An 18,016-nucleotide genomic window follows, 5' to 3' on the forward strand; every position below is an offset into this window, starting at 1 on the left:
AAATGCAAAGAGTGAGTAAACACTTGAAAAGATGTTCAGCTTTATTATTTAATCAGGCAAATGCAAATTAAGGCAATAATAAAATATTATTTTACATGTTAGATGGTCAAAAATTAAGAAGTCTACCAACGGTTCTGAGAATGTAGCTCAAGGACATTGGTACAACCAACTGTTTGGGAAAACTATTGTTACCATCTAAACTTGAATATTTGTATGCTCCAAGACCCGGAAATTTTACTACTAGGTTTATTTATTCCCTAGAGAAACTCTTGAACACTTATAGTCATATCAAAAGACATCTAAAATAAAGATTAGGGGCAGCACTGTTCATAATAGAAGAAGAAAAAACCACTTGATATACTACATGGCAAGGAAATTATCAAAGACACTCTTCTGCAAAGAATCATAGAATTGTTCCTGATTCTTGATAGCACCCAATTTAAAGCAAAGCTTCACTTCCTAAGACCTTCCCCAATATCACCCAGTCAAAGCCCAAATCCTAAAACAGGTTCTTTCTAGCACCTTAGTGTTACTAAATAACACTGAGTAAGTAAGTGTCTCTTACTGAGACACTACACAGTTCTCCATGGTATGTGCACACTCCTTAGTTGCAAGGAATAATAAATCCAACATGTTCAATAACAAGTGTGCTTGTAGTGGTCTTTGGCTGGAAGGCATTGACAAGTTGAACACAAAGTACAGTAACTGATGCCTTTTTCTTCTTGGACATGTGAGCAGATGGTTAAATGTTGATGCTAACAGCCTTTGAAATCTCCATTTGGCCCAATCTCCAATGTTTGGTCTAGGTGTGATCCATGGTCATTGGTGTTGAAAACCTCAAGAAACTGTGTGGTTGAAAGTGTTAGATGTAATATCCCCATGAACCTTGTTATTGCCCATGATGTTGATGGGACCAGGAACTAAGGACTAGATGCTATGCCAGTGAGATGGTATCAGGGCAACTTTCCCATTCACCTCCATTTCCCTCCAGCCATTGGCATCTTGCAACAAAGATGAGAATATGAGTAGTTGGGGCTGGCTGTGGCTGTGTCGGTCAGGGACGGGGTATGGCATTCCCAGAACACTCAACAGATAATTAACATGTATTTAGTATTAACATCTCCATATCTACTATCCATAAACCTCACACAAACATTTTACAGATAAGGAACGTGGGGCTCAGAGAGGTCATGTGACTTATTCAAGGTCTCTCTGCCAGTAAGAGGTGAAACCAGGATCTATGCCTAAGTGTGACTGACTTCAAATCCTACCTGAATTCATACTTGCACCCTACCAGCTTGCCCAGCAGGAGTCCTGGCTGCATCTTCAGAGAACACAGAATAAGAAGCCAGAGAAGCCAGGAGCCAGAAGCAGAAAAAAATTTCCTCTGGAGGGTCCTTCAGAAGGACACTTAACTCCTCTCTTCTCTCTTCCCTCTTTTTTTTTTTTTTAATTTTTTTTTAATGTTTATTTATTTTTGAAACAGAGAGAGACAGAACATGAACGGGGGAGGGCCAGAGAGAGAGGGAGACACAGAATCAGAAGCAGGCTCCAGGCTCCGAGCCAACAACCCAGAGCCCGACGCGGGGCTCGAACTCACGGACCGCGAGATCGTGACCTGAGCTGAAGTCGGACGCTTAACCGACTGAGCCACCCAGGCGCCCCTCTCTTCCCTCTTATACGCAACTAAAGAATTACTCACAAAAACACAAAACTCTAAAACCAAGAGGTGAAGGAAGATACTATATAACTGGTCACTGGCCCCAGAGCAGAACTTCCTTGAAATAACTGGGGGCAGCTCCCACTGACTAATCTCATCCTCATGACTCATCCGGTCGGCTCTTCCTTAGTGGGTGGAAATGAGACAATAGGGATGCTGCTAGGCCAGGTTGCTGGAAATGAGCACTGTGATCTCTGGGAGCCATCCAGACATACCCTACTGTTGGGAATTCCCCTTGGCCATCACGCCATGGATCTGTGAGTGCCCTGGATGCTTGGACTGAGTGAGGAGAGTCTTAATGGCCCCCAGGAACAGCTCAGTTCCCAGCCCTTGGCTCTCCAGAGTCTGGGAATGGAGACAGGCTGAGCTGAAGGCCATCTTCGGGGATGAGGTACGTGACTGAGGGGTAGGGGTTGTTGCTCAGGCTGCTGTAGCCTCAGGGGCTCCATTCTTGGGGCACGGCCCTGGAACTCGTCCTCACTGTGAACCTGCCTGTTCTCACTCAACTGAGGATGGGGCTGGTCACGAATCTGTACCATCTTTATGGATTGTAGAAATTTGAGGAAAATCAAGTTGGCATCAAATCATTAGTGGAGAACTTGGTTTGGCTCCCTAAGTCCAGTGTATAAGCAGAAGAGACTAAAGAAAGACTACTGATAGCAACGTTCTTGGGAGCAGGCAGTGGGGGGGAGGGGCAGACGGGCTTGGGGGCTCCGTACTTGGGAAAATCCTAAATTGTGGTACATGCAGGAAATCCACCTGTCCCGCCACATCCTTCCTTGTCTGGTCCTTGGATGACTTCAGTGTCCACATGAATACCCCCTTCATCACTCCAGCCTCCCAGACCCTTGACGTCATAACCTCTGCTCCACTCTGCCCGACACACGTGTGCCCATGCTCGTTCCAAGGACATTGTCATTGCCCTTAGCTCCTCCATTTCTGAAATACCAGACTCTGTTCTCTAACCCCAATTCCTATTCTTCCAGCCCTGTCACTACGTTGCTTTCACTCTGTCTATTCTTCACCAGCTGGAAATGCCCAGTTTGTAGAGACCATGGTGTTCTCTTGTTCTGATTGTCTTTATCAGTCTTGGTCTGCATTTGAGGGGAAAGAGAAGGTGGAGTGAAGGAGGCCTAGGGCTGTGGCTGTGGCTGGCACGGAGGTCGGGCTGGGAAGGGGGAGGAAGGGAGGGAGTCAGCTGCATTAGGGGCCCCACAGAGGAGCTGGCCGGGAACAATGGGGAACAAAGGCTGGACACTCTTCCGCTGAGCCTCAGCTCCTGGCCTTGGCCTTCCGGGAACAGCTCCAGGAAATGGCTGAGATTCCAGATTTGGGAGGAAGAGACGTGTAAACAGGAGCTGGGCTCTGAGAGGGGAGAGCAGCCTCTCTCTTGGGGGGGGGGGGGTTGCGGGGGGGGAGGAGTGGCAGGGTGAGCACAGACTTTTCAGGTTCAGAAGCTATGAGGCTTGCCTGCTATAGCCACAAGGTTTCAGGGATGGAAAGACTCAGTAAAGTTCATTTACTCCAACCACGCTTCCAGGGCCTGAAAAGTATCCCTGCCAAAGATGCTCGAATAGTTTCGGTGATGGGATGTGCATAAAAATAAATAAATAGCAATATTGGCTAACCTTTACTGATCACTTAGAACGCATCAGGCACTGTACTAAGGATTTCATGCAATATCTCATCCCGTCCTTGCTCCAGCCCTCGAGGTGGGAACTATTATTATTATTCCTACTTATTTTTAAAATGTTTTTAAGTTTATTTATTTTGAGAGAGACAGAGACAGCGTGAGTCAGGGATGGGCTGAGAGAGAGGGAGACAGAGAATCCCAAGCAGGCTCTGCTCTGCCAGCGCAGAGCCTGATGCGGGGCTTGAACTCAGGAAACCGCAAGATCGTAACCTGAGCTGAAACCAAGAGTCGGACACTTAACCCACTGAGCCACCCAGGTGCCACATTATTACTCCTAGTTTACAGGTAAGGAAACGAGCTTGCAAGGATGAAAGGACTCTCTCAAGGTCTCAGAGAGCTTATTTGATTTGTCTGTGAGCTGAACAGGAACACACTGTGAGCTTCTCCCGGATTGTCCCAGAGCCTCTAAAGGCTTCCCATCTTCTGCCCTACCCACCGCCTATCCTCGGGCAACCGGGCTGTGGGATGACAATATGCTCCTGCTTCCCTCCCCTTAGCTGCCTCAGCCCACTTCTCTCTCCCCTCAGCTTCTTAGTGCCGTGCCCTGAGCCTCCACCTCTGGGCCCCCATTCCACTCTAGCAGGGAGCCACTCGGAGCAGAGGGGTAAGAACGGCCATCAAGGTTTAGATGGAGGCTGAAAGTTAAAGGACGAAGGCTGTGCTTTGGAACTACGTCAGTGTGAGGATGGCCTTTAGGAAATCCCAGACTAGATCACAAGGTAAACTTTAGGGCCAGGGCTGGAGTCAGGGGTGATGGCTAAAGGGTCAAGGGCAGAGAGTTTCTCTCTGCTGGTCTCCTCCCAGTTCTCCAAGGCACTGAGGGCCAGGCAGGAAGCATGGGTTTCCTCAAAGCTGCTTCCCTCCTGGGGCAGAGTCTCGGTCACAAACAACCACCACCACCCCACCCCGCCCCTCCTTCCCTCCGCTGTGAGCTCAGAGCTGCAGGACAAAGTGCCTGGGACCAGGAGAGAGGCCTGAGAGCAGCCATGGGCTCTGGAGGATCAGGCCTCCTCGGGGCCCCGGGGCCCCTGCCTCTCCTGCTTCTGCTTGTCACCGGTGAGTGTGGCCCTCCCCTCTCCTAGCCCCTGTTCCCTTGATCCAAGGCCTGGACAAGGGGAGAAGAGGTCCCCCTTGCTCCCTTGCTTCCCTTTTTTCATGGGGGTACCAGAGATGATGATGATGATGATGATGATGATGATGATGATGGTGTATATGTGAGACAGAGACAGACAGATTGAGAGCTCTGCAGATCCTTGCCTGAATGCCCTGCATACCAGCTCTCTCCCCTCCCAGATTGTTAATGGAAGTTATCTTCAGGCAAGAGAGGGCAGAAGAGATGTTCAGGGATTTGGGGGCCCTGTTGGTAGTCGGACTGGGCTCCGCCCCCCTTTCCCTTCCAGGAGGTATGGCTCAGGACTCCCCACCCCAGATCCTAGTCCATCCCCAGGACCAGCTGCTCCAGGGCCCCGGCCCCGCCAAGATGAGCTGCCGAGCCTCGGGCCAGCCGCCTCCCACCATCCGCTGGCTGCTGAACGGGCAGCCCCTGAGCATGGTGCCCCCAGACATACACCACCTCCTACCAGACGGAACGCTCCTACTGCTGCGGCCCCCTGCCCCGGGACGTGCCCACGACGACCAGGCCCTATCAACAGACCTGGGTGTCTATGCATGCGAGGCCAGCAACCGGCTGGGCACAGCGGTCAGCCGAGGCGCTCGGCTGTCTGTGGCGGGTAAGGCCTGGGAGGGGAGGCCCGGGGCGGGGTGCACCTGAGGCCAGATGCCTGAGGTGAAGACATATAGGGGGATATCTACGAGGGAAGGCCTGGGCTGGGTGAACTGAGGAGGGTGGGGCTCTGAAGAGTTAGCACAAGGCGGCGAAATGGTGGATAGACCAGAATGGGGCCAGTGTGGTAGGAGACACCAAGGCAGGACCTCTGCGGAGGGGAGCACTGGACGTTCCTCCCTGCTGACCCTCCATCATCCCTGCAGTCCTTCGGGAGGCTTTCCAGACCCAGCCTCAGGATACAGTGGCCACTGTGGGCAAGCAGGTGGTTCTGGAGTGCGGGCCGCCCTGGGGCCACCCAGAGCCCACCGTCTCATGGTGGAAGGATGGAAAACCACTGGCCCTACAACCAGGGCGGCACGTGGTGAGTGAGCCCCCCTTCCCCATACTTTCTCTGGTCCTGAGCATAACTGGGCACACCCTGAGGGAGTCACCTGCCCTCCAGCCGCCGTGTCCCCTGCAGAATTTGAGGAAGGGAAGGCAATGAGGCCTGAAGCTTCCCTCCCCAGTCTGAGCCCCTCCCACATGAGACACTTCACAAAGCGCCTGGCCCTGACAGGTCTCCAGGGGGTCGCTGCAGATGGCAAGAGCAGAGAAGAGCGACACAGGCACCTATATGTGTGTGGCCACCAACAGCGCAGGACGACGGGAGAGCCGGGCAGCCAGGGTGTCTGTCCAGGGTAAGTCGAGGGTGGTCAGCTAAAGTTAGGGCCTGGTTCTGGCTGGAGTCAGTGTACGTGGGGGTCAACCTGGGATCAGGATCAGAGTGACACGGGCCCCATCGAGAGGGATGTTCCCCAATCCTGGAGTAGAAATAGGAGTGCTCTAGACTGGGAAATCTAGGAGTTGTGGTTTCTCCAAGTCTGGGGGATGTTTCACCCCTCAGTCCCATCACTCTGGCCTATGGCCCCCAGCCCAGCCCTATGCTCTCCACAGAGCCCCAGAACTACAAGGAACCTCTGGAGTTGCTGGCTGTGCATATTCAGCTGGAAAATGTGACCCTGCTGAACCCAGACCCCGAAAAGAGCCCCAAGCCCGGGCCTGCTGTGTGGCTCAGCTGGAAGGTGAGGCCCAGGCCCTAGGGGTGGGTGCCAGTCCGAGCTCAAGAAAGAGCCGGCCGTGAACTCCTTGACCGCCTATCCTTCCTCTGGACTCTTTCCCAGGTGAGCGGCCCTGCTGCACCTGCTCAGTCATACACAGCCCTGTTCAGGGTCCAGACGGCCCCAGGAGGCCCGGGAGCTCCCTGGGCAGAGGCCCTGCTGGCCGGCTGGCAGAGCGCGGAGCTTGGGGGCCTCCTCTGGGGCAAGGACTACGAGTTCAAAGTGAGACCGTTCTCCGGCCGGGCTCAAGGCCCTGACAGCAACGTGCTGCTCCTGAGGCTGCCTGAACAAGGTCAGAGACAGATGTCTAAAGGACCCAACAGTATACTCTCTGACACCTTCTTGTCTGCGGGCCCCTGGACTCTCCCACTCCAGTTTGGAGGGACGGTGGGCCTTACTCCTGGACTCCCTTCTGCCATGGCCAGGCAAGCAGAGCTGCAGGAATCTCTTATTCTTACCAGTGTGGTCTCTGACCGTGTCCCCATCCCAGATCTTTTTCCTAGAGTCCCCTCCTTCAGCATCCTTTACAGCCTGTCTTCCTCCCCTCCAGTGCCCAATGCCCCTCCCGGAGAGGTGACCTTAAAACCTGGCAACGGCAGTGTCCTTGTAAGCTGGGTCCCACCACCTGCTGAAAACCACAATGGCATCATCCGTGGCTACCAGGTACCCCCCCCACACCACCTGCCTAGTGGTGCCAGGACATCCTCTTGCCTGGCATCCTGCATACCCTTGTTCTGGGCACTAGGAAGCAGCACCTGTGCAGAGAAGCAAGGAAAACTTGCTGTCGCTGAGCAAGGGTCTGCCCGACACTGCCAGGCACTTTCCTATGTGATCTCATTTCATCTCAGAGTCCATCCTGGGTTATTATCCCTAATTTATGGACATGGAGAGTGAGGCCAAGGCCACAGGTGCAGGAAACAGAGCAGGAATCAAACCAGGCTGTGTCTGACTGTCAACTTCTAAGCCAGTGGGATCAGAATGTGGCTCTTGGGCCAGCAACACCAGCATCGCCTGACAACTTGTTAGAAATGCAAATCCTTGGGTCCTTCCCAGGCTGATGAATCAGAAACTCAGGGACGGACCTAGCAACCTGGATTGGTAACAAATCCTCCCAGTGACTGGAAAGCACAGTGAAATTGGAGAACCACGGTCTAACACCTATTTTAGCAGACTGTTTTTTGTCCCCCCTGCTGTCAGCCTAGAGAGAAGGCTCTCTCACTCTGTAGGGAGAAGGGAATAGGAAGTGCGGCTATATCGGGTGGGGGAGTGCTCCCAGGGGAACAGCGGGGCAGGATGACCACATGGCCAGTGGTGGAGGACTCGGCCGCTGGGATGGCGCGGGGGTTGGTGCGGGGGGTGGTGAGTGCCCATTTCCCCTTGTGCCTCAGGTCTGGAGCCTGGGCAACACTTCGTTGCCCCCAGCCAACTGGACTGTGGCGGGCGAGCAGACCCAGCTGGAGGTGGCCACCCAGATGCCAGGTTCCTACTGCGTACAAGTGGCTGCGGTCACGGGCGCTGGGACTGGGCCCCCCAGTAGCCCTGTCTGCCTCCTCTTAGGTGAGGGCGGTGCCCACCCGTACCCCGCGAGCCCCCATCCCCACCTTCCTCTCGCCCTGTTCCCGCCTCACACGTCCAGCTCATTGTCCGCGTGACCCTCATAGCGCCACCCGCCCCTCCCACTGAGCTCAAATTCCCACATAGAGCGGGCCATGGAGCGAGCCACTCAAGAACTCAGCGATGGTCCCTGGACCCTGGAGCAGCTGAGGGCCGCCCTAAGGCGGCCAGAAGTGATTGCTAGCGGTGGTGTCCTGCTCTGGCTGCTGCTGCTGGGCACTGCCGTGTGTGTCCACCGCCGGCGCAGAGCTGGGGTGCACCTGGGCCCGGGTAAGAGGATGGACCCCCGGGTGGCCCAGGCCGCACAATGCAGGGGCTTAGATCTCTGGCCAGATGTCAGGCCCTCTGGATTTAGCTCTCTTCCTTTTGCTCTCTCCCAGGTCTGTACAGATACACCAGTGAGGACGCCATCCTAAAACACAGGTGAGAGATGAAATGGGGGGGGGGGGGGGCTTGAGGTGAGGGGGCAGGTAGAGGGGCCAAGGGGCCGTGGAGCTGGGACAGAGAGTTGGATGGAATGCTGTCTCCTCTACTGCCAGCCAGTTCGGGACCCTACTACCCAAATCTCTCCTGAACTCCAAGTGAGAATTAATTTCTCTTTCATTAGTGTTCCTACCACACCGCTTGACAGTTGAGTAAACGGAGACGCGAGACTTAAGTGACTTTGCCCGAGGCTACACTGCTAGTAGCTGGCCTTCTGAATTCCCAATCTAGGACTCTTGTCACCCACCTCTCACTAATCCTCACTACACTCTCCTGCTGACCCATTCTGCTAGGTGGGGAGTAACTAGCACGGGACGACCAGCCTACTTTCTCATTTTCTCTGTAGACCCCGGGTCTGCCTAGCAGCGCCTTCGCATTCAGGCAATCACCCAAACAGGGAGTGATCTTCACAATAATCACCCACAGTTCCAGCAGAGGGCGCTCTACCCCTATGTTCTCAATTCTCACGCCTCGTTCTCAGTAGCAGGGTCAGCTTGCGGGTACACCTGCTCCAAGTGTCTTTGGCTGCCAAAGCAAGTCTGTGGTTATGAGACAGGGTGCCAAGAGAGAAAAGATACTTTTTTGTCCTATTGGCTGAGTTTCACACTAAATAACCATTTCATCTCTCTGCTCTTTCATCTCGTTGGATTTCCTCTGAAGGGCTTCACGTTCCAAGTCTGCATCTTTCAACAGAAGTTTATCAAGTACCTACAATGTGCCAGACACGTCCAGCCCTTGGGTTACCATTTTGCAAGGTTCCGAGCGGGCTGGGGCCATATATTCCTGCGTTATTCTGTGCTCACTGGCCTTTCTCTTCCAGCTACCTCCTGGCCTTTGTTCTGTCCCCGAACCTTCTCTGGCTCCCCTGGAACTTTATCCCTTGTCTCTCAAGGGGATTCCACTCTGATTCTCTTGTTCATCCATCTCTTTAGCACAGGCTCCGTCCACCGGACAGCCATGCCAGCATACGCATGCAATCGAGAGCTAGATGTGCGGAAACACGTAGAAGACACGTGGAAGAGGTGGGGTGGGGGAAAATTCCACGTTTACCCTGATGGTACGAAGGGGAAAGGCAGAAGAGCAGCGGGAAGAACTAGCCTGCTATGTTCATAGGGAAAGATAAGCTGTTTGGTCTGGCTAGGATGTAGGGTGCAAGATGTATCGGAGTAAAGGATAAGGTCAGGGAGCTGAAGGCCAGACCAACAAGGGTGCTGCTCGCCCTGCTAGGCAGCTGGTAAGTGGGGAGCCACTGACGGTTCTAGGCAGAGAAGTGCTTTGGTATGATCTCTGTTCTTGAAAGATTGCTCAGGCAGCCAGCAGGACGCCCGGTTCAAAGGGAACCAGACTAGAGGTAGAGAAGGCAAATTCCACGTAGCAAACTCTCGCTCTGCCAGCTGAGTGATCTCACATTTCCTCATTTCAACTCAAAACATCAGCCTTATATGGCAGCCCTTTTACAGATAAAGAACCAGGGCTTAGAGAGGCTAATAGACTTCTTTGCCCAGAGTCGCACACATAGGCTGTAGCAGATGGGGATTTTCACACTGGGTTTGTCTGTCCCCAGATCTGTGTTCCCTTTGTTTCAACACATAGCTGTCTCTCTTTAATGCCTCCTCATTCTGGGCCACTTGGACTTTCCCGGTCCCAGAATAAGAAAGGACCACTGAGTTTTGGGATGCCAGGTCAGAGATCCTAAGGAGTTTGTAAAGGCCTGGAAAGCAGCAAGAATAAAGCTGCTGCTACCCTCTACTCAACCCCTTCTGCTACCCTCTGAACCGGAGGTCTTGTCCAATGATGTTCTCGCTTCACCCCATTTCTTCTGCCCCCCCCCCCCCATTGTCCCAGGATGGATCACAGTGACTCCCCTTGGCTGGCAGACACTTGGCGTTCTACCTCTGGCTCTCGGGACCTGAGCAGCAGCAGCAGCCTCAGCAGCAGGCTGGGAGTGGACCCCCGGGACCCACTAGACTGTCGTCGCTCCTGTGAGCATGCCCAGCGGGGCCAGGGCTCTGCAGTGGAGCAGGGATCCCAGGGCTGGAGATGGGCGTTGTGGGGGTGGGAGGCACTCACCGTAATTCTTCCTGTCATTTTTACCACAGTGATCTCCTGGGATCCCCGAAGCCCTGGTGTGCCCCTGCTTCCCGACACCAGCACTTTTTATGGCTCCCTCATCGCCGAGCTGCCTTCCAGCCCCCCAGCCCGGCCAAGCCCCCGGACCCCAGCTGTCAGGCGCCTCCCGCCCCAGCTGGCCCGGCTCTCCAGCCCGTGGCCCAGTCCAGACAGCCTCTGCAGCCACAGGGAACTCTCTTCTCCCCGCTTGCCTCTGGCCCCTGTGGAGGCTTGGAAGGCCAAAAAGAAGCAGGGTAAGGATGGGGAGCATAGACACAGCCCGAAGCGGGTGGCAGGAGGACCAGGAGTGGGAACGTGGTGGGACCGTGGCCTGGAGACCTCGAAGCCAGATGTGGGCTGTATCCCACCCACGGCTTCCAGGTCCCTGCCCTGGTGGACACCAGGTCTCTCCGCTATCACCAAGGCACTCAGCGAGGGGTGTGCTGGCCTCCGCTTTTCTTTACATGGTTGTCTGCTTCCGCTCGGCCCACACCAGCAGCGGGCCCTCTTTCTGCATGCAATTGAATTTGGCAAACATTTCGTAAGCACCACTGTAAGCCAGATGTGGGGACACAAGAGACAGTTCTTGCCGTCTAAGGGCTCAGAGTATGGTGACAGTGCCCGACCAGCACATAAGGAACTCTAGAACCTGGCGGTGTGCGACCGGTGCTAGCTTGAAGCCTCATCTCCATGGGCACTGTGCACGGGCCTCTCCAGGCACTGACTCCCCACTCACTTCCCAGAGAAGATTGAGTAATTCCATTCTTCCCAGATTCCTCTCCTGAATTCCAGCTACTTGCTTTGCCTTTCCAGAGAGAAATAATTACAGTCTCTGTTTCTTTTGGAACTACTATACGTTAGGTGCTTTGTTTCATTTAATCCCCCCAACCTATTGGCTAGATATTATTTCTCTAATTTTGCAGGTGGGGAAAGAGGATCAGAAATGAGTCACTTGTTCAAAATCCCACAAGTCAGTAATCTGCCGAACTCAGATTCGAAGCCGAAAAGGTCTGCTTCCTAAGGCCACCCTCTGAGAGCTCCCTTAGAAGATTCGATTCTATCACTATTTTCTCTTGTTTCTGAACGTGGGTCTGAGCCCCACCTGCTGTCTTCACAAGCCTTCTGTGCTGCTTAGTAAGACTTACGAATGTCCTACAGCCAATTCTTTTTTTCCCCCCAGTGAATATAATCCAAATTTCACAGAGACAAAGATGGATACAGAGTAATTAAGAGCTTGTCCAATATCCAGAACTTTATGACTCTAAATATTAGCAAAGCTGGCATTCTTTCCAGCTTCGCCTCAGATGCATTGCATTAGGAATCCTCAGTGGGCACAAAATAGCAGCTAAAAAGGGGTTGAAACAGTCCCATTTAAAACCCAGCCTTCCCACGGAGAACGGCACTGACCCGGATTTAATGTAGAGCTCATCTTCGACTGTTAATACTGCTGGGAAAAAAATGAGAAATTTTCTACAGCCAATTCTTCAGAAAGGTTCCAATTCCAAGATGAGACTTAGGTCCTCACTTCACCCTGTGTCTCTTCACCCCAGCCCCGCTGATTGACCACAGTAAGGCCCCTGGGCTGGTGGACACTTAATGGCCCACCTCTGGCTCCTGGGACCTCAGCCACAGCAAGTTCGTGCTATGGTCTGGTCAGAGCCATGGAGTTTGGCTCTGCTGCTGTAAGTCCAAAAGACTGAGGATTCTTTGTCATCTAACACTGACAAGCTCTCTCAGTGCCCCCTACTCCCTTGACCTGTTTATTCTTTTTTCTTATTATTTGCCCTTAGGTGGGTTTTTTTCTCCACCTCTGATATGCTCAGAACTGTACTCTCCCATGTTTCATCCATTATATAAGGATGTTAGTTTCACTCTTCCAGATACGCCCACTGAATATCCTAATTAATTCATTAATTAATTAGTACAAATATTTATTGCCATTCAGGTGTGCCCAGTGAGATTTGACCTAACCTTCATAACATTTTTATGGTGTAGTTTGCTCAAATAACAGTGAAACTAAGATCCAAGTAATTACAAGCAGGGTGGAAGGAGGCTTTTTGTTATGAGAATCCTTTAGAGGAAATGAATGGGTTGGGACAAATGTGGCCTTTTCTAGGACTGGCCTTTCCTCTTCCTCTTCCACACAAACCAACCAACCGACATGGGTCCCATTTCTGAGCTTACTCAGGAAGCCAGGCACCAGACGAGACAAAGCTGTTGAGAGCAGAGTTGGAGCACCTGAAGTTGGCCTCCAGAACTCCCTAGATCATACGAAAACTAAAGGAAATTTAAAAACCAAAGCAGCCTAGGTACAAAAGGCAATTTTGATGGAGGAAGTCTAGCCATTGTGTGGGTTTTCATCCCAGAGGCTCAGAAGGTTTGGCCACTGTATAGGGATTCCCAGGGGCCAGATAGTCTCAGGGAATGCCGTAGCCTTGATCTCCTCCCTGCTCTGAACCTGCCCATGGTGGCATCCAAATCTTTGAGGACAGCTGTGCCTTGAGGATCCTGCCTGGTCTCTGGTTTACCAAGGAAGGAACCCCCTTCCTAAATGAGCTTCTGATCATGTGGCACTAATCCGAAGACTGGTTCCTTTTTGCCTTTACTTGATAGTTTCCTGGTTCCTGGTCTTGAGGAAATCTCTTCCCTCTATCACCCTTCTGGTTCCCTTTTGGCTTAAACTGAGATCCATTTGGGGTTCGGCCTGACCAAGAAGCATGCGCTAGGGTCACTGCACCCAGCTAGGTCTGCTTCTTCAGTTACCTCAGCTTCTCCACTATCAGAGTTCACCGAGAGCCCTGTCTCTTAAGTGGCCATGTGAGCCGGATGGTAGCCGCAATCTTGTGATTCTTCTCACCTTGTGTTTACATCTACCCCTCTCATATTATCTATCTCTTTGTTCATTCATTCAACAAATATCACCGAATATCTACTGGTAGGGCACTGTCTCCCTGGGTGAGACCCACACTCTCCCTATTCTAGAGGTCCTCTCCTCCTCAGCTGACTCCTGTCCCACTCGGCATGGTGTGGGGTTGTCTTACCTACTCAGCTCAACTTGACAGCCCAACCCTTCTTCCCAAGTGAGAAACACTCGGGTTTCTCGGGCAAGGTTACCCACAACCATGTGAGATATTTGTAATGTGAGAAATGGAAATTAACAGATTCTCTTCAAGAAAAGAAGGGGTATTTGTCTTCACAGAGCCAAAATTCATGAGAAGAGTAGCAAGGTGGGGGGATAGAGATCAGGAAGATTGGGATGTATACATGAGGAAAAGAAAGTTGTCCAAGTATCTTTTAGGCACCAGGAACTTTCCAATCTGTTTTTAGAAATAAATTAAAATTGGCAAAACTATGGTTTCACTGGGTGTTCCCAAGTGAAACGGGAGCCCAGAAAATTTAGTGGATTTGCCTGAGGTCACACAGCAACTATGTAACTGCGCTGGGCTGTGAGCGCAGGTCTTTTGACTCCAAGCCTTGTGCTACCTTCCTGCATGGAGGAAGGGGGGCGGGGCAGAGGATGCAGGGAGGTTCTTCCCTCTTGTCTCTGAATTCAGGGACCCTAACGCCTGACTGAATGACAAGGCTGAACATAGAGCCTGTGGTTGGGGTCCGAAAGGCCCACCCTGGCTTGCCCCCCACCCACTGACTCTCGCCTTTGCAGAGCTGCACCAAGCCAACAGCTCCCCGCCCCTCCGGGCCAGCCACCCTATGGAGTTCTGGGCCTGGGAGTTGGGGAGTAAAGGCTCCAAGAACCTTTCCCAAAGTCCAGGTAAGAGGAGGCCCTGAGAGGAAAGTGAGGAGGTGAGGCAGGGTGTAGGGGTGGGAGTGGGAACAGGAAGCTGGGGGACAGGGTTGGGGCTGGGGCTCATGGGGGCCCTGCCATTCTCACCCCTAGGCTATTGTTCTCCAGGAGCCGTGCCCCAAGCTCTGGTTGCCTGGAGGGCCCTGGGACCGCAGCTCCTCCGATCATCCAATGAGCTGGTTTCGCGCCCTCTCCCCCCAGCACCCCTCGCTTCTCGCGGAGCCTCCACTCAGAGTCAGCAGACCCAGTAAGAGGGCATGGGGTCAGGAAGCAGGGGTGGGGGACTGGGGTGTGAGGGGTCTTTGCTGTGCTTGAACGGGGGCTGGGGGAGGGGGGGACAGGGGCTGCAGTAATGACCCTGTCATCACTCTCTTACCCCCATCAGGCCCTCGGTGGAGCCCCAAGCTCCCTCCTCCCTCCCACTGCCAGCCGCCCCCCTCCCCATCCCTGTCCCCTCCAGTCCCCCCAGTCCCTCCAGCCCCCAGGCCTCTTTCCTCTCTGGCCCCAGTCCACCTTCCAGTCGTCTGTCCAGCTCCTCGCTGTCATCCCTGGGGGAGGATCAGGACAGTGTACTGACTCCTGAGGAGGTGGCCCTGTGCCTGGAGCTCAGTGACGGTGAGGAGACCCCCAGGTGAGTTGTCTGAGGGATGACCAAAGGACTGGAGATACGCATACAACAGGGGTATGCTTATCTCAACTGGTATGTGTCTGCTGTGCCAGTAGACCCACCTCAACCATAGCACTGTGTCCCATTTTGCCTTTTCTAGGAATAGCGTCTCTCCTATGCCAAGGGCTCCTTCACCCCCTGTCACCTACGGTTACATCAGCATCCCGACAGCCTCAGAGCTGGCGGACGTGGGCAGGGCCGGAGGAGGGGTGGGGTCCGAAGTGAGGGGCTTGCTGTGCCCACCCCGGCCCTGCCCCACCCCCACCCCCAGCGAGGGCTCCTTGGCCAACGGCTGGGGCTCAGCCTCCGAGGACAACGCCCCCAGCGCCAGAGCCAGCCTTGTCAGCTCCTCTGACGGCTCCTTCCTTGCGGACGCCCACTTTGCCCGGGCCCTGGCAATGGCTGTGGACAGCTTTGGCTTTGGTCTGGAGCCCAGGGAGGCTGACTGCGTCTTCATGGGTATGCGAGACCACCCTGCCTTCCTCCTCACCCCACCCCTTGGAATGAACTCAGATCTCATAAGAACCCCTCCCTCCTTTTCCCCAACCAAGAGGCAAGGCTTCCTAATCATTGTCTTTGGTTTTTTTTTTTTTAAGTTTGTTTCTTTATTTTGAGAGAGAGAGAGAGAGAGAGCCCTCGTGAGCAGGGGGAGGGGCAGAGAGAAAGGAAGAGAAAGAAGTCCAAGCAGGCTCAGTGCTGTCAGCACAGAGCCTGATGTGGGGCTCGATCTAACAACCGTGAGACCATGACTTGAGCCGAAATTAAGAGGTGGGCGCTAAACCAACTGAGCCACCCAGACACCCCCCAATCATTGTCTTTGTGGTTATCCTTAAAACAGCCAGCTTTTATTGAATGATCACTATGCCCCAGGCCCTGTGATAAGTGCTTTATATACATTCAATGTTAACAACTCTATGAAAAATATTCTTTATCTTTCTCTTCCAAATGAGGGAACTGTAAGTCAAACAGGTTTTTGAACTTGCCCAAGGTTGCCCACAAGAACAAGGACAAAATGTTCAAGTCTAAAGCCCAGAGGCAGCCAGTTGCATTGCCCTCCCCCCAGGTCCCTCGTCTTACCCAGACACCGATCACCAGGAAAGATTGCTCCCCACCTCTTCTATTTACTATTTACTCCAACCCCCTGTTTCAGATTCTCCTCATGATGGGAACTTCTCTTTTCTCTCTTATTTCCCACTGTGCTTGCAAGCCCTCCTCTTGTCCTGTCTGTGGCTGGGGTAAAGAGAAGATGGGCTCACTCCTTCACATGTCTACCAGAGTGGGACCATTATCTCCATGGCAACAGAAGGTAGCTCAGGCTCCCGGTGCCCCTTCCTCATACACTCTGTCAGATCCCCTATCGCCATCTTATGAACCCCAATAAAAACAACCAGGCTTGTAGTAAACGGGAAAGCAAGGATTATCCAGGGTAGAAGTGCCCACAACAGAAGGAGAAGAAAGGTGCCCGGGGAGAGGAAGGGTGAAGGGAAAGAGTATGGATAGAGGGCCAGAGCTGGGGGGCACCTGGGTGGTTCAGTCAGTTAAGTGTCTGACTCTTGGTTTTGGCTCTGGTTGTGATCTCATGGTTTCCACACCAACAGTGTGGAGCCTGCTTGGGATTCTGTCTCCCTCTCCCTCTGCCCCTCCCCCCACTCACACTGCCTGTCTCTCTCAAAATAAATAAATAAATAAATAAATAAATAAATAAATAAATAAAAAGAAGGCCAGAGGTGGGCTAGGAGGAAACTGTTCAAGCTATTCTCCCTAAGAAACCAATGGACTCATTCCAGTGGCCCCCAGAATTGATGGGCCGAGTTGGGGCTAGGTTATCTTCTGGGTTGCATGTATGCCTTAAGCAGGTCCTAAGTGTTCTGCCCTAAACTGGTCCCTCAGAGTGAAGGCCAACCCTCCACAAACAAATCTACCCTCCCTGACAGATGCCTCCTCACCTCCCTCCCCCCGGGATGACCTCTTCCTGACCTCCACCCTCTCCCTGCCCCTGTGGGAGTGGAGGTCAGACTGGTTGGAGGACATGGAGAACAACCACAGCCAGCGGCTGGGAAGGGGGCTGCCTCCCTGGCCCCCCGACTCTCGGATCTCTTCCGGAAGAAGTCAGCTTAGCCGTCCTGAGCCCAAGGCCGGCAGTAAGTGCCTGTCTGCCATACTCTTGGTAGAGGGATTCTGGGGAGGAGCCAAGAGGGAACCCCTGGGGTTGGAGAGGTGAGATTAAGGAGGGTAACTCCATTCTCCTTCAACTTCCCTGCAGGCTCCTCATGAAGTGTACCTGAGACAGGAGACGGCCAAGAGGAGAATCAAAACCACCCCGCTGAGGAGTGTCAGTCTTGGCCTGTATTCTCTGCAGCTGGGGGACCACCTTGCCTCGCCACCAGGACAGTTCTCCTTCCGGGATTGTGAGAACAAATGAAAGCGAAACAAAATAAGAGCAAAGCAGACCTGGAGCCCCCAGTGAGCAAAAAGTCATCTCGGCCTGCCTCCTACCCCTTGCTTTCTCCTCTGCTCCATCCATCCCAAAACCGGGTCTTGTGGCCTGAGAAGCAGGCTTATCTCCTGATCTCCCCACCCCCCCACTTGCATCACCAGAAGTGGAAGAACCAGAGATCTTCCCGGAGGACAACAGCATCTTGTGGGACAGGCTGGTTAGGGAAGGAGCTTTATGGAGCCATGCCTCTCAGGAAGGCATCTTTCCTACGTAGGCAGGCTCACTTCTCCCCAGCCACACCCGTAAAGGAAGGACGGAGGAACACCCAGTGAGGACCAACCTTGTTTCCAAGGCAGAGGGTCCAGAATGGACCTAGGGAGGGAGCCAAAGGAAGGGTGGTGGGAAAATGTGGGGCCAACACCCTCTTCATACTGTGGACTCTATGAGCTTAAGAAATTGAAACCATTAAACTGAAATGACTTGAGTTTGTTGAGATCATCCCCCAGAGCACCATTCTGGGGAGGGTACCTGGAGGTATGGGAAGAATTCTCTCAGTTGGGGCGGAACTGAGCATTCGTTGGCACTCAGGGCGTGTCACTTATTTCTGT

General features: G+C 53.2%; 1 protein-coding gene across 4 annotated transcripts; it reads left to right on the forward strand.

Moving 5' to 3' along the window:
* Positions 1-4,193: 4,193 nt before the first annotated feature.
* ROBO4 (roundabout guidance receptor 4) lies at positions 4,194-17,884 on the forward strand. 4 transcript variants are annotated; one of them, XM_060605111.3, is made up of 18 exons: positions 4,194-4,469; positions 4,814-5,143; positions 5,403-5,560; positions 5,756-5,876; positions 6,133-6,260; positions 6,360-6,588; positions 6,847-6,959; positions 7,685-7,853; positions 7,998-8,180; positions 8,291-8,333; positions 10,239-10,375; positions 10,493-10,756; positions 14,164-14,271; positions 14,398-14,551; positions 14,690-14,935; positions 15,045-15,430; positions 16,906-17,112; positions 17,235-17,884. In XM_060605111.3, the coding sequence occupies exons 1-18, from the start codon at positions 4,250-4,252 to the stop codon at positions 17,243-17,245; spliced, it is 3,207 nt and encodes a 1,068-aa protein (XP_060461094.3). In that variant the 5' UTR covers positions 4,194-4,249; the 3' UTR covers positions 17,246-17,884. The 4 variants fall into 4 exon arrangements, with proteins under 4 accessions (XP_060461094.3, XP_060461096.3, XP_060461095.3 ...); XM_060605113.3 differs by having other exon boundaries at positions 4,199-4,469; positions 15,072-15,430; XM_060605112.3 differs by having other exon boundaries at positions 4,199-4,469; positions 14,413-14,551.
* Positions 17,885-18,016: the final 132 nt, after the last annotated feature.

The sequence above is a fragment of the Panthera onca genome, chromosome D1 (genome assembly GCF_046562875.1).
Source record: "Panthera onca isolate mPanOnc1 chromosome D1, mPanOnc1 haplotype 2, whole genome shotgun sequence".
NCBI classification, from domain to species: domain Eukaryota; kingdom Metazoa; phylum Chordata; class Mammalia; order Carnivora; family Felidae; genus Panthera; species Panthera onca.